The 16,729-nt window shown below is 40.5% G+C and overlaps 1 protein-coding gene across 1 annotated transcript; it reads left to right on the top strand.

The window, feature by feature from the left end:
• Positions 1–12,250: 12,250 nt before the first annotated feature.
• Positions 12,251–13,856, top strand: LOC123739007 (sister chromatid cohesion protein DCC1). The gene is made up of 4 exons (XM_045713592.1): positions 12,251–12,544; positions 12,692–12,846; positions 13,305–13,453; positions 13,647–13,856. The coding sequence occupies exons 1-4, from the start codon at positions 12,496–12,498 to the stop codon at positions 13,756–13,758; spliced, it is 465 nt and encodes a 154-aa protein (XP_045569548.1). The 5' UTR covers positions 12,251–12,495; the 3' UTR covers positions 13,759–13,856.
• The last annotated feature ends 2,873 nt before the right edge of the window (positions 13,857–16,729 follow it).

The raw sequence follows: 16,729 nt of genomic DNA, 5'->3' as shown, positions 1-16,729 counted from the left end.
TAGGTAGTCATCATGTTGTAATACTTAGCAGGTAGGTAGGTAGTCATCATGTTGTAATACTTAGCAGGTAGGTAGGTAGTCATCATGTTGTAATACTTAGCAGGTAGGTAGGTAGTCATCATGTTGTAATACTTAGCAGGTAGGTAGGTAGTCATCATGTTGTAATACTTAGCAGGTGGTGGTAGGTAGTCATCATGTTGTAATACTTAGCAGGTGGGTAGGTAGTCATCATGTTGTAATACTTAGCAGGTAGGTGGGTAGTCATCATGTTGTAATACTTAGCAGGTAGGTAGGTAGTCATCATGTTGTAATACTTAGCAGGTAGGTGGGGTGGTCATCATGTTGTAATACTTAGCAGGTAGGTGAGGTAGTCATCATGTTGTAATACTTAGCAGGTAGGTAGGTAGTCATCATGTTGTAATACTTAGCAGGTAGGTGGGTGGTCATCATGTTGTAATACTTAGCAGGTGGGTAGGTGGTCATCATGTTGTAATACTTAGCAGGTAGGTAGGTGGTCATCATGTTGTAATACTTAGCAGGTAGGTAGGTAGTCATCATGTTGTAATACTTAGCAGGTAGGTGGGTAGTCATCATGTTGTAATACCTAGCAGGCAGGTAGGTAGGTAGTCATCATGTTGTAATACTTAGCAGGTAGGTAGGTAGGTAGTCATCATGTTGTAATACTTAGCAGGTAGGTAGGTAGTCATCATGTTGTAATACTTAGCAGGTAGGTAGGTAGTCATCATGTTGTAATACTTAGCAGGTAGGTGGGTAGTCATCATGTTGTAATACTTAGCAGGTAGAGGTAGGTAGTCATCATGTTGTAATACTTAGCAGGTAGGTAGGTAGGTCATCATGTTGTAATACTTAGCAGGTAGGTAGGTAGTCATCATGTTGTAATACTTAGCAGGTGGGTAGGTAGGTCATCATGTTGTAATACTTAGCAGGTAGGTAGGTAGTCATCATGTTGTAATACTTAGCAGGTAGGTAGGTAGTCATCATGTTGTAATACTTAGCAGGTAGGTAGGTAGTCATCATGTTGTAATACTTAGCAGGTAGGTAGGTAGTCATCATGTTGTAATACTTAGCAGGTAGGTAGGTAGTGGTCATCATGTTGTAATACTTAGCAGGTAGGTAGGTAGGTAGTCATCATGTTGTAATACTTAGCAGGTAGGTAGGTAGGTAGTCATCATGTTGTAATACTTAGCAGGTAGGTAGGTAGTCATCATGTTGTAATACTTAGCAGGTAGGTAGGTAGTCATCATGTTGTAATACTTAGCAGGTAGGTAGGTGGTGTCATCATGTTGTAATACTTAGCAGGTAGGTAGGTAGGTAGTCATCATGTTGTAATACTTGAGTAGGTAGGTGGGTAGTCATCATGTTGTAATACTTAGCAGGTAGGTGGGTAGGTAGTCATCATGTTGTAATACTTAGCAGGTAGGTGGTAGGTAGTCATCATGTTGTAATACTTAGCAGGTAGGTAGGTAGTCATCATGTTGTAATACTTAGCAGGTGGGTAGGTAGTCATCATGTTGTAATACTTAGCAGGTAGGTGGGTAGTCATCATGTTGTAATACTTAGCAGGTAGGTGGGTAGTCATCATGTTGTAATACTTAGCAGGTAGGTAGGTAGTCATCATGTTGTAATACTTCAGCAGGTAGGTAGGTGTAGTCATCATGTTGTAATACTTAGCAGGTAGGTAGGTAGTCATCATGTTGTAATACTTAGCAGGTAGGTGGGTAGTCATCATGTTGTAATACTTAGCAGGTAGGTAGGTAGTCATCATGTTGTAATACTTAGCAGGTAGGTAGGTAGTCATCATGTTGTAATACTTAGCAGGTAGGTAGGTGGGTGGTCATCATGTTGTAATACTTAGCAGGTAGGTAGGTAGTCATCATGTTGTAATACTTAGCAGGTGGGTAGGTAGGTAGTCATCATGTTGTAATACTTAGCAGGTAGGTAGGTAGGTAGTCATCATGTTGTAATACTTAGCAGGTAGGTAGGGTAGTCATCATGTTGTAATACTTAGCAGGTAGGTGGGTGGTCATCATGTTGTAATACTTAGCAGGTAGGTAGGTAGTCATCATGTTGTAATACTTAGCAGGTAGGTAGGTGGTGGTCATCATGTTGTAATACTTAGCAGGTAGGTGGGGTAGTCATCATGTTGTAATACTTAGCAGGTAGGTGGGGTAGTCATCATGTTGTAATACTTAGCAGGTGGGTAGGTAGTCATCATGTTGTAATACTTAGCAGGTAGGTAGGTAGTCATCATGTTGTAATACTTAGCAGGTAGGTAGGTAGTCATCATGTTGTAATACTTAGCAGGTAGGTAGGTAGTCATCATGTTGTAATACTTAGCAGGTAGGTAGGTAGTCATCATGTTGTAATACTTAGCAGGTAGGTAGGTAGTCATCATGTTGTAATACTTAGCAGGTAGGTGAGGTAGTCATCATGTTGTAATACTTAGCAGGTAGGTGGAGGTAGTCATCATGTTGTAATACTTAGCAGGTAGGTGGGTAGTCATCATGTTGTAATACTTAGCAGGTAGGTAGGTGGTAGTCATCATGTTGTAATACTTAGCAGGTAGGTAGGTAGTCATCATGTTGTAATACTTAGCAGGTAGGTAGGTGGGTAGTCATCATGTTGTAATACTTAGCAGGTAGGTAGGTAGTCATCATGTTGTAATACTTAGCAGGTAGGTTAGGTAGTCATCATGTTGTAATACTTAGCAGGTAGGTAGGTAGTCATCATGTTGTAATACTTAGCAGGTAGGTAGGTGGTGTCATCATGTTGTAATACTTAGCAGGTAGGTAGGTAGTCATCATGTTGTAATACTTAGCAGGTAGGTAGGTAGTCATCATGTTGTAATACTTAGCAGGTAGGTAGGTGGTCATCATGTTGTAATACTTAGCAGGTAGGTAGGTAGTCATCATGTTGTAATACTTAGCAGGTAGGTAGGTAGGTAGTCATCATGTTGTAATACTTAGCAGGTAGGTAGGTAGTCATCATGTTGTAATACTTAGCAGGTAGGTAGGTAGTCATCATGTTGTAATACTTAGCAGGTAGGTAGGTAGGTAGTCATCATGTTGTAATACTTAGCAGGTAGGTGGTAGGTAGTCATCATGTTGTAATACTTAGCAGGTAGGTAGGTAGGTAGTCATCATGTTGTAATACTTAGCAGGTAGGTAGGTAGGTAGTCATCATGTTGTAATACTTAGCAGGTAGGTGGGTAGGTAGTCATCATGTTGTAATACTTAGCAGGTAGGTAGGTGGGTGGTCATCATGTTGTAATACTTAGCAGGTAGGTAGGTAGGTAGTCATCATGTTGTAATACTTAGCAGGTAGGTAGGTGGTAGTCATCATGTTGTAATACTTAGCAGGTAGGTAGGTAGTCATCATGTTGTAATACTTAGGTAGGTAGGTAGGTAGTCATCATGTTGTAATACTTAGCAGGTAGGTAGGTAGAGTCATCATGTTGTAATACTTAGCAGGTAGGTAGGTAGGTAGTCATCATGTTGTAATACTTAAGGTAGGTAGGTAGGTAGTCATCATGTTGTAATACTTAGCAGGTAGGTAGGTAGTCATCATGTTGTAATACTTAGCAGGTAGGTAGGTAGTCATCATGTTGTAATACTTAGCAGGTAGGTAGGTAGTCATCATGTTGTAATACTTAGCAGGTGGTAGGTAGGTAGTCATCATGTTGTAATACTCTAGCAGGTAGGTAGGTGAGTCATCATGTTGTAATACTTAGCAGGTAGGTAGGTAGGTAGTCATCATGTTGTAATACTTAGCAGGTAGGTAGGTAGGTAGTCATCATGTTGTAATACTTAGCAGGTAGGTGGAGGTAGTCATCATGTTGTAATACTTAGCAGGTAGGTAGGTAGTCATCATGTTGTAATACTTAGCAGGTAGGTAGGTGAGTCATCATGTTGTAATACTTAGCAGGTAGGTAGGTAGTCATCATGTTGTAATACTTAGCAGGTAGGAGGTAGGTAGTCATCATGTTGTAATACTTAGCAGGTAGGTAGGTAGTCATCATGTTGTAATACTTAGCAGGTAGGTGAGGTGAGTCATCATGTTGTAATACTTAGCAGGTAGGTGGGTAGGGTCATCATGTTGTAATACTTAGCAGGTAGGTAGGTAGTCATCATGTTGTAATACTTAGCAGGTAGGTAGGTGGTAGTCATCATGTTGTAATACTTAGCAGGTAGGTAGGTAGTCATCATGTTGTAATACTTAGCAGGTGGGTAGGTAGTCATCATGTTGTAATACTTAGCAGGTAGGTAGGTAGGTAGTCATCATGTTGTAATACTTAGCAGGTAGGTGGGTAGTCATCATGTTGTAATACTTAGCAGGTGGTAGGTAGGTAGTCATCATGTTGTAATACTTAGCAGGTAGGTAGGTAGTCATCATGTTGTAATACTTAGCAGGTAGGTAGTGGTAGTCATCATGTTGTAATACTTAGCAGGTAGGTGGTAGTCATCATGTTGTAATACTTAGCAGGTAGGTGGGTAGTCATCATGTTGTAATACTTAGCAGGTGTAGGTAGGTAGTCATCATGTTGTAATACTTAGCAGGTAGGTAGGTAGGGTCATCATGTTGTAATACTTAGCAGGTAGGTGAGGTAGTCATCATGTTGTAATACTTAGCAGGTAGGTAGGTAGTCATCATGTTGTAATACTTAGCAGGTAGGTGAGGTAGTCATCATGTTGTAATACTTAGCAGGTGGGTAGGTAGTCATCATGTTGTAATACTTAGCAGGTAGGTAGGTAGGTAGTCATCATGTTGTAATACTTAGCAGGTAGGTAGGTAGGTAGTCATCATGTTGTAATACTTAGCAGGTAGGTAGGTAGGTAGTCATCATGTTGTAATACTTAGCAGGTGGTAGGTAGGTAGTCATCATGTTGTAATACTTAGCAGGTAGGTAGGTAGGTAGTCATCATGTTGTAATACTTAGCAGGTAGGTGGTAGGTAGTCATCATGTTGTAATACTTAGCAGGTAGGTGGTGGTAGTCATCATGTTGTAATACTTAGCAGGTAGGTAGGTGAGTCATCATGTTGTAATACTTAGCAGGTAGGTAGGTAGTCATCATGTTGTAATACTTAGCAGGTAGGTAGGTAGTCATCATGTTGTAATACTTAGCAGGTAGGTAGGTAGGTAGTCATCATGGTGTAATACTTAGCAGGTAGGTAGGTAGTCATCATGTTGTAATACTTAGCAGGTAGGTGGGGGGTCATCATGTTGTAATACTTAGCAGGTAGGTAGGTAGGTAGTCATCATGTTGTAATACTTAGCAGGTAGGTAGGTAGTCATCATGTTGTAATACTTAGCAGGTAGGTAGGTAGTCATCATGTTGTAATACTTAGCAGGTAGGTAGGTAGTCATCATGTTGTAATACTTAGCAGGTAGGTGGGTAGGTAGTCATCATGTTGTAATACTTAGCAGGTAGGTAGGTAGTCATCATGTTGTAATACTTAGCAGGTAGGTGAGGTAGTCATCATGTTGTAATACTTAGCAGGTAGGTAGGTGGTCATCATGTTGTAATACTTAGCAGGTAGGGTAGGTAGTCATCATGTTGTAATACTTAGCAGGTAGGTAGGTGGTAGTCATCATGTTGTAATACTTAGCAGGTAGGTAGGAGTGGTCATCATGTTGTAATACTTAGCAGGTAGGTAGGTAGTCATCATGTTGTAATACTTAGCAGGTAGGTAGGTAGTCATCATGTTGTAATACTTAGCAGGTAGGTGGTAGTCATCATGTTGTAATACTTAGCAGGTAGGTAGGTAGTCATCATGTTGTAATACTTAGCAGGTAGGTAGGTAGTCATCATGTTGTAATACTAGCAGCGGTAGGTAGTTCATCATGTTGTAATACTTAGCAGGTAGGTAGGTAGTCATCATGTTGTAATACTTAGCAGGTAGGTAGGTAGTCATCATGTTGTAATACTTAGCAGGTAGGTAGGTAGTCATCATGTTGTAATACTTAGCAGGTAGGTAGGTAGTCATCATGTTGTAATACTTAGCAGGTAGGTAGGTAGTCATCATGTTGTAATACTTAGCAGGTAGGTAGTAGGTAGTCATCATGTTGTAATACTTAGCAGGTAGGTGAGGTAGTCATCATGTTGTAATACTTAGCAGGTAGGTGTAGGTAGTCATCATGTTGTAATACTTAGCAGGTGGTAGGTAGGTAGTCATCATGTTGTAATACTTAGCAGGTAGGTAGGTGAGTGTCATCATGTTGTAATACTTAGCAGGTAGGTAGGTAGTCATCATGTTGTAATACTTAGCAGGTGGTAGGTAGGTAGTCATCATGTTGTAATACTTAGCAGGTAGGTAGGTAGGTAGTCATCATGTTGTAATACTTAGCAGGTAGGTAGGTAGGTAGTCATCATGTTGTAATACTTAGCAGGTAGGTAGGTAGTAGTCATCATGTTGTAATACTTGGCAGGTAGGTAGGTAGAGTCATCATGTTGTAATACTTAGCAGGTAGGTGGGTAGTCATCATGTTGTAATACTTAGCAGGTAGGTAGGTAGTCATCATGTTGTAATACTTAGCAGGTAGGTAGGTAGTCATCATGTTGTAATACTTAGCAGGTAGGTAGGTAGTCATCATGTTGTAATACTTAGCAGGTAGGTGGTAGGTAGTCATCATGTTGTAATACTTAGCAGGTAGGTAGGTAGGTAGTCATCATGTTGTAATACTTAGCAGGTAGGTAGGTAGGTAGTCATCATGTTGTAATACTTAGCAGGTAGGTGGGGTAGTCATCATGTTGTAATACTTAGCAGGTAGGTAGGTGGTCATCATGTTGTAATACTTAGCAGGTAGGTAGGTAGGTAGTCATCATGTTGTAATACTTAGCAGGTAGGTAGGTAGGTAGTCATCATGTTGTAATACTTAGCAGGTAGGAGGTAGGTAGTCATCATGTTGTAATACTTAGCAGGTAGGTAGGTAGTCATCATGTTGTAATACTTAGCAGGTAGGTAGGTAGGTAGTCATCATGTTGTAATACTTAGCAGGTAGGTAGGTAGTCATCATGTTGTAATACTTAGCAGGTAGGTAGGTGTAGTCATCATGTTGTAATACTTAGCAGGTAGGTAGGTAGTGTCATCATGTTGTAATACTTAGCAGGTAGGTAGGTAGTGTCATCATGTTGTAATACTTAGCAGGTAGGTAGGTAGGTAGTCATCATGTTGTAATACTTAGCAGGTAGGTAGGTGGTAGTCATCATGTTGTAATACTTAGCAGGTAGGTAGGTAGTCATCATGTTGTAATACTTAGCAGGTAGGTAGGTAGTCATCATGTTGTAATACTTAGCAGGTAGGTAGGTAGTCATCATGTTGTAATACTTAGCAGGTAGGTAGGTAGGTAGTCATCATGTTGTAATACTTAGCAGGTAGGTGAGGTAGTCATCATGTTGTAATACTTAGCAGGTGGGTAGGTAGTCATCATGTTGTAATACTTAGCAGGTAGGTAGGTAGGTAGTCATCATGTTGTAATACTTAGCAGGTAGGTAGGTAGGTAGTCATCATGTTGTAATACTTAGCAGGTAGGTGAGGTAGTCATCATGTTGTAATACTTAGCAGGTAGGTAGGTAGTCATCATGTTGTAATACTCTAGCAGGTAGGTAGGTAGTCATCATGTTGTAATACTTAGCAGGTAGGTAGGTAGGTAGTCATCATGTTGTAATACTTAGCAGGTAGGTAGGTAGTCATCATGTTGTAATACTTAGCAGGTAGGTAGGTAGGTAGTCATCATGTTGTAATACTTAGCAGGTAGGTAGGTAGGTAGTCATCATGTTGTAATACTTAGCAGGTAGGTAGGTAGTCATCATGTTGTAATACTTAGCAGGTAGGTAGGTAGGTAGTCATCATGTTGTAATACTTAGCAGGTAGGTGGTAGGTAGTCATCATGTTGTAATACTTAGCAGGTAGGTAGGTAGGTAGTCATCATGTTGTAATACTTAGCAGGTAGGTAGGTAGGTAGTCATCATGTTGTAATACTTAGCAGGTAGGTAGGTAGTCATCATGTTGTAATACTTAGCAGGTAGGTAGGTAGGTAGTCATCATGTTGTAATACTTAGCAGGTAGGTAGGTAGGTAGTCATCATGTTGTAATACTTAGCAGGTAGGTAGGTAGGTAGTCATCATGTTGTAATACTTAGCAGGTAGGTAGGTTAGTCATCATGTTGTAATACTTAGCAGGTAGGTAGGTAGTCATCATGTTGTAATACTTAGCAGGTAGGTAGGTAGGTAGTCATCATGTTGTAATACTTAGCAGGTAGGTGGTAGGTAGTCATCATGTTGTAATACTTAGCAGGTAGGTAGGTAGTCATCATGTTGTAATACTTAGCAGGTAGGTAGGTAGTCATCATGTTGTAATACTTAGCAGGTAGGTGAGGTAGTCATCATGTTGTAATACTTAGCAGGTAGGTAGGAGGTAGTCATCATGTTGTAATACTTAGCAGGTAGGTAGGTAGTCATCATGTTGTAATACTTAGCAGGTAGGTGGGTAGTCATCATGTTGTAATACTTAGCAGGTAGGTAGGTAGTCATCATGTTGTAATACTTAGCAGGTAGGTAGGTAGTCATCATGTTGTAATACTTAGCAGGTAGGTAGGTAGTCATCATGTTGTAATACTTAGCAGGTAGGTAGGTAGTCATCATGTTGTAATACTTAGCAGGTAGGTAGGTAGTCATCATGTTGTAATACTTAGCAGGTAGGTAGGTAGTCATCATGTTGTAATACTTAGCAGGTAGGTAGGTAGTCATCATGTTGTAATACTTAGCAGGTAGGTAGGTAGTCATCATGTTGTAATACTTAGCAGGTAGGTAGGTAGTCATCATGTTGTAATACTTAGCAGGTAGGTAGGTAGTCATCATGTTGTAATACTTAGCAGGTAGGTGGGTAGTCATCATGTTGTAATACTTAGCAGGTAGGTAGGTAGTCATCATGTTGTAATACTTAGCAGGTAGGTGGGTAGGTCATCATGTTGTAATACTTAGCAGGTAGGTAGGTAGGTAGTCATCATGTTGTAATACTTAGCAGGTAGGTAGGTGGTCATCATGTTGTAATACTTAGCAGGTAGGTAGGTAGGTAGTCATCATGTTGTAATACTTAGCAGGTAGGTAGGTAGGTAGTCATCATGTTGTAATACTTAGCAGGTAGGTAGGTAGTCATCATGTTGTAATACTTAGCAGGTAGGTAGGTAGGTAGTCATCATGTTGTAATACTTAGCAGGTAGGTAGGTAGGTAGTCATCATGTTGTAATACTTAGCAGGTAGGTAGGTAGGTAGTCATCATGTTGTAATACTTAGCAGGTAGGTAGGTAGGTAGTCATCATGTTGTAATACTTAGCAGGTAGGTGGTCATCATGTTGTAATACTTAGCAGGTAGGTAGGTAGTCATCATGTTGTAATACTTAGCAGGTAGGTAGGTAGTCATCATGTTGTAATACTTAGCAGGTAGGTAGGTAGTCATCATGTTGTAATACTTAGCAGGTAGGTAGGTAGTCATCATGTTGTAATACTTAGCAGGTAGGTAGGTAGTCATCATGTTGTAATACTTAGCAGGTAGGTAGGTAGTCATCATGTTGTAATACTTAGCAGGTAGGTAGGTAGTCATCATGTTGTAATACTTAGCAGGTAGGTAGGTAGTCATCATGTTGTAATACTTAGCAGGTAGGTAGGTAGTCATCATGTTGTAATACTTAGAGCAGGTAGGTAGGTAGTCATCATGTTGTAATACTTAGCAGGTAGGTAGGTAGTCATCATGTTGTAATACTTAGCAGGTAGGTAGGGTGGTGGTAGTCATCATGTTGTAATACTTAGCAGGTAGGTAGGTAGTCATCATGTTGTAATACTTAGCAGGTAGGTGGAGGTAGTCATCATGTTGTAATACTTAGCAGGTAGGTAGGTAGTCATCATGTTGTAATACTTAGCAGGTAGGTAGGTAGGTAGTCATCATGTTGTAATACTTAGCAGGTAGGTAGGTAGTCATCATGTTGTAATACTTAGCAGGTAGGTAGGTAGTCATCATGTTGTAATACTTAGCAGGTAGGTAGGTAGTCATCATGTTGTAATACTTAGCAGGTAGGTAGGTAGGTAGTCATCATGTTGTAATACTTAGCAGGTAGGTAGGTAGTCATCATGTTGTAATACTTAGCAGGTAGGTAGGTAGTCATCATGTTGTAATACTTAGCAGGTAGGTAGGTAGTCATCATGTTGTAATACTTAGCAGGTAGGTAGGTAGGTAGTCATCATGTTGTAATACTTAGCAGGTAGGTAGGTAGGTAGTCATCATGTTGTAATACTTAGCAGGTAGGTAGGTAGGTAGTCATCATGTTGTAATACTTAGCAGGTAGGTAGGTAGTCATCATGTTGTAATACTTAGCAGGTAGGTAGGTAGTCATCATGTTGTAATACTTAGCAGGTAGGTAGGTAGGGTCATCATGTTGTAATACTTAGCAGGTAGGTGGAGGTAGTCATCATGTTGTAATACTTAGCAGGTAGGTAGGTAGGTGGTCATCATGTTGTAATACTTAGCAGGTAGGTAGGTAGGTGGTCATCATGTTGTAATACTTAGCAGGTAGGTAGGTGGGTAGTCATCATGTTGTAATACTTAGCAGGTAGGTAGGTGGTAGTCATCATGTTGTAATACTTAGCAGGTAGGTAGGTAGGTAGTCATCATGTTGTAATACTTAGCAGGTAGGTAGGTAGTCATCATGTTGTAATACTTAGCAGGTAGGTAGGTAGGTAGTCATCATGTTGTAATACTTAGCAGGTAGGTAGGTAGGTAGTCATCATGTTGTAATACTTAGCAGGTAGGTAGGTAGGTAGTCATCATGTTGTAATACTTAGCAGGTAGGTAGGTAGTCATCATGTTGTAATACTTAGCAGGTAGGTAGGTAGGTAGTCATCATGTTGTAATACTTGTAGCAGGTAGGTAGGTAGTCATCATGTTGTAATACTTAGCAGGTAGGTAGGTAGGTAGTCATCATGTTGTAATACTTAGCAGGTAGGTAGGTAGTCATCATGTTGTAATACTTAGCAGGTAGGTAGGTAGTCATCATGTTGTAATACTTAGCAGGTAGGTAGGGGGTCATCATGTTGTAATACTTAGCAGGTAGGTAGGTAGTCATCATGTTGTAATACTTAGCAGGTAGGTAGGTAGTCATCATGTTGTAATACTTAGCAGGTAGGTAGGTAGTCATCATGTTGTAATACTTAGCAGGTAGGTAGGTAGTCATCATGTTGTAATACTTAGCAGGTAGGTAGGTAGTCAACATGTTGTAATACTTAGCAGGTAGGTAGGTAGTCAACATGTTGTAATACTTAGCAGGTAGGTAGGTAGTCATCATGTTGTAATACTTAGCAGGTAGGTAGGTAGTCAACATGTTGTAATACTTAGCAGGTAGGTAGGTGGAGTCATCATGTTGTAATACTTAGCAGGTAGGTAGGTGGTAGTCATCATGTTGTAATACTTAGCAGGTAGGTAGGTAGGTAGTCATCATGTTGTAATACTTAGCAGGTAGGTAGGTAGGTAGTCATCATGTTGTAATACTTAGCAGGTAGGTAGGTAGGTAGTCATCATGTTGTAATACTTAGCAGGTAGGTAGGTAGGTAGTCATCATGTTGTAATACTTAGCAGGTAGGTAGGTAGTCATCATGTTGTAATACTTAGCAGGTAGGTAGGTAGGTAGTCATCATGTTGTAATACTTAGCAGGTAGGTAGGTAGGTAGTCATCATGTTGTAATACTTAGCAGGTAGGTAGGTAGGTAGTCATCATGTTGTAATACTTAGCAGGTAGGTAGGTAGGTGGTCATCATGTTGTAATACTTAGCAGGTAGGTAGGTAGGTAGTCATCATGTTGTAATACTTAGCAGGTAGGTAGGTAGTCATCATGTTGTAATACTTAGCAGGTAGGTAGGTAGGTAGTCATCATGTTGTAATACTTAGCAGGTAGGTAGGTAGGTAGGTAGTCATCATGTTGTAATACTTAGCAGGTAGGTAGGTAGGTAGTCATCATGTTGTAATACTTAGCAGGTAGGTGGTGGTGGTCATCATGTTGTAATACTTAGCAGGTAGGTGTAGGTAGTCATCATGTTGTAATACTTAGCAGGTAGGTAGGTAGGTAGTCATCATGTTGTAATACTTAGCAGGTAGGTAGGTAGGTAGTCATCATGTTGTAATACTTAGCAGGTAGGTAGGTAGTCATCATGTTGTAATACTTAGCAGGTAGGTAGGTAGGTAGTCATCATGTTGTAATACTTAGCAGGTAGGTAGGTAGTCATCATGTTGTAAGCTCGTTCAAAGGCCACATTTGACTAAAGGCTCAGGACAACAAATATCTTTAAATGTTCATTGAACCAAAGTGTGCAGAAGCTCTGTTCTGTTGCATGTAATCATCATGACAACATTGAAGTGTGCATGTGTGTGGGGTAGGGAATTCATGTCTTTCTTTAATACTCATCCAAACCCCTTCTCCTGCCCAGGGAGATGATAGAGCATAGCTTGAACTGTTATGGAAGGCGCTACACGGACAACGGTAAGTAAGAAAGTACTGTCTATTGTACGTTTTTAATGCTTTGGTGTGCTGTAGAGTGACACACAGCCAACTACCTCATGCAATATTTTGGCTCTTCATAGCTATTTAATTGATATTAAACAGAATAGAAAATGTCCTATTTTTCAGATGAGGTTTTCTTTGCGCTGAACGAGGACATGGTGTGCAGAGCCACAGCCCAGATGCTGCTGCAGAACGCAGTGAAGTTCAACCTGGCAGAGTTCCAGGAGGTGTGGCAGCAAAGTGTCCCAGAGGGCATGGGCACTAGACTGGACCAGCTGAAGGTGAGGAGGGGGCCAGACTGGCAGTGCACAGATGGATGGGCCAGTTTTCCAGATTAAACCTGGTCCAGAAAATGTAGGGAAAATGGCGCCGCATTGCTCCCAGAAAACAGTTGCTTTCAAATTAGGGATTTCGTGGCTAATTTGAGGTTAGGATGTTTTTCTGCGCGCAGATTATGCATGTATGAACTACACATTGACACATCCAGTCCAAGTCGGGAGGTTGAAAAATACTGACTAGTCAAAGTTCCAGAGCATGTCTTTACCGACAGTTTTTTTTAACATATGGACAAGACTATTCTCAGATTCTACAGCAAAATATCTCATAATGGATGTTTACGTTTTAGGCTTTATTTTAGCTTTAGAAATATGGTAATTACACATTTTAAAGACGTGATGGTTGTTGGCAGACATGATTATCCAGATGTAATATGACCAGATGGTTATGGGTTTCTATACAGAGTCTAGCCCTTGTGGACCGCAGCTCCAAACCAGAGACCATATCTCTGCTGAGAGTGGAAGATCTTCCCGAGGACACACTGGAGAGATTCACCCATCTCTTCACCATGAGAGAGAAGTGGACCGAGGAGGACATCACCCCTTACATACAGTGAGTAAAACTGAGCATCAGAATGACCGTTGTCTCTGTACTGTACAATAATGACTATTAGAGATTTAGACTTGTGTGCCAGATGTTTGTGGTGTGATACACAGCTAGGTAGTGTTGGTCCAACGTTCTTGCTTAATCTGGAAAGCTTTCTGTGTTAAATTATTGAGGACCAATCGTTGTTATTTTCATGCAGGGACTTGTGTGGAGAAAAGCAAACAACTGGAGCTCTTCTAACCAAATACGCTCGTTTGTCCACGCAAAACGGAATAAAAGTCTTCAATTCAAGAAGGCCAGTGGCAATATGAAGACGCTTGGATATCTTAATTGACGAGCAAAGTTGTTTGGAATCAGTGTATTGTTGTATTTGTTAAAGTGTTGTAATAAAAATCTAATGTTTTTGTAAGTATTACCTACTTTGTGTTTTTCCTCCCACCTATACTGTATATCTTCTACTTTATTCATAATACCACAGTCACAATTTGATAATTTAGTGACCTCCAGTGGCAAGAGGCAGAAGGGCAGTGACAAGAAGGCTTTCAAAGAAAATTTGTTTTAATTTCTAAAAGAACACAAAAAATTATCCAACCCAATATTTTACTGTTGGAAACAAGGTTAGGATAAAATATAAACAAAAAGCACCATAAATTATTTTATCCTAAATATTTTTAAAATAATTGTGCGGGAGGGGCCCGGGGGTCGAAGGATGGTTAAATAAAATGGCCAAACATTGTTAAAACGGGTTGTCACTACCCCAGCCACAAAGTCCTAATTATGGCTTAACGCAGCCCATTTCTAGAAGGTATTTTCTTAAAATCTGATTTTAAATGAACATTAACCACACTGATAATCTTAGGCTTAACATAATTTATTTATTTTTTGGTCTAAATATAAAGGACCTATTTATTTTTCCCCCATTTTTTTTAATTTTTACGATCTAGACAATTTTGACTTTGTGGTAACTAGTGACAACTGAAGGTGGAGTCACCATAAAAGAACTGGAGACAGCATCCAAGATGTCCGTTTACTGGGACTAGTCTGCCTGCTCACTAGCTCTTATTATTATTGTAGGGCTCTTTATTAATCTAAGCCAGTTTGTCAAATATGCAACAACAAATTGTTTCGTTCTCACAATTTCATTGGCTAAATTTATACGGAACAAAAATATAAATTCACCAATTTCAACATTTTTACAGAGTTACAGTTCATAGGAAATCAGTCAATAGAAATACATTATGCCCTAATCGATGGATTTCACATGACTGGGCAGGGGCTCAGCCAATCAGAATAAGTTATTCCCCACAAAAGGGCTTTATTACATACAGAAATACTCATCAGCACCGCCCCCCCACCTTTCTCAGACGATCCCACAGGTGAAGAAGCCGGAAGCGGAGGTCATGGGCTGGCGTGGTTATACATGTTCTGAGGTTTTGAGGCCGGTTGGACGTACTGCCAAATTCTCTAAAACACCGTTGGAGGCAGCTTATGGTAGTGAAATTAACATTCAGTTCTCTGGCAACATCTCTGGTGGACATTCCTGCAGTCAGCATGCCAATTGCACGCTACCTCCGCTTGAGACGTCTGTGGCATTGTGTTGTGTGACAAAACTGCACATTTTAGTGGCCTTTTATTGTCCCCAGCACAAGGTGCATCTGTGTAATGATCATGTTGTGTAATCAGCATCTTGATATGCCACACCTGTCAGGTGGATAGGTTATCTTGGCAAAGGAGAAATGCTCACCAATAGGGATGTAAACAAACGTATGCACAATTGAGAGGAGCTTTTTGTGTGTAAGGAACATTTCTGGGATCTTTTATTTCAGCTCATGAAACATGGGACCAACACTTCACATGTTGCGTTTATATTTTGTTCAGTATTCAGACCCCTTGACTTTTTTCACATTTTGTTACACCTTCATTTTTAAAATGGGTTAAATAAATTAAAAAATCCTCAGCTATCTACACACAATACCCCATAATGACAAAGTACATTTTTTTGTTGAAATTTTATCAAATGTATTAAAAATAACTGAAATACCTTTAAGTATTCAGACCTTTTGCTAGGAGACTTGAAATTGAGCTCAGGTGCATCCTGTTTCCATTGTTCCTCGATGTTTTTACAACTTGATTGGAGTCCACCTGTGGTAAGTTCAATTGATTGGACATGATTTGAAAAGGCATACAACAGTCTATATAAGGTCCCACAGTTGATAGTGGATGACAGAACAAAAACCAAGCCATCAGGTCAAAGGAATTGCCAATAGAGCTCTGAGACAGGATTGTGTTGAGGCACAGATCTGGGGAAGGGTACCAAACATTTTCTGCAGCATTGAAGGTCCCCAAGAACAAAGTGGCCTCCATCATTCTTAAATGGAAGACATTTGGAACCACCAAGGCTCTTTCTAGAACTGGCTGCCCGGCCAAACTGAGCAATCAGGGGAGAAGGGCCTTGGTCACGGAGGTGACCAAGAACCCGATGGTCACTTTGACAGAGCTCTAAAGTTAATATGTAGAAATGGGAGAAACTTTTAGAAGGACAACCATCTCTGCAGCACTCCACCAATCAGCCCTTTATGGTAGAGTTGCCAGACGGAAGCCACTCCTCAGTAAAAGGCACATGACAGCCGCTTGGAGTTTGCCAAAGGCAAACTATCAGACCATGAGAAACAAGATTCTCTGGTCTGATGAAACCAAGACTGAACTTTGGCCAGAATGCCAAGCATCACGTCTGGAGGAAACCTTGCACCATCCCTACGGTGAATCATGGTGGTGGCAGCATCATGCTGTGGGGATGTTTTTCAGCGGCAGGGACTGGGATCAAGGCAAAGATGAACGGAGCAAAGTACATTGAGATCCTTGATGAAAACCTGCTCAGGACCTCAGACTGGGGCGATGGTTCACCTTCCAATGCAGGAGTGGCTTCTGGACAGGTCTCAATGTCCTTGAGTGGCCCAGCCAGAACCCGATCGAACATCTCTGGAGAGACCTAAAAATAGCTGTACAGCAACACTCCCCATCCAGAGCTTGAGAGGATCTGCAGAGAAGAATGGGAGAAACTCCCCAAATACAGGTGTGCCAAGCTTCTAGCGTTACACCCAGGAAGACTCGATGCTGTAATCGCTGCCAAAGGTGCTTCAACAAAGGGTCTGAATACTTATGTAAATGTGATCAGTTTTACATTTTTAATAAATTAGCAAACATTTCTAAAACCTATTTTTGCTTTGTCATTATGGGGTATTGTGTGTAGATTGAGGGGGGGAACTATTTAATACATTTTAG

The sequence above is a fragment of the Salmo salar genome, unplaced genomic scaffold, assembly GCF_905237065.1.
Source record: "Salmo salar unplaced genomic scaffold, Ssal_v3.1, whole genome shotgun sequence".
Taxonomy (NCBI): Eukaryota; Metazoa; Chordata; class Actinopteri; order Salmoniformes; family Salmonidae; genus Salmo; species Salmo salar.
Note: the sequence above shows the minus strand (reverse complement) of the source record. Positions and strands in the feature narration are given on the sequence as shown.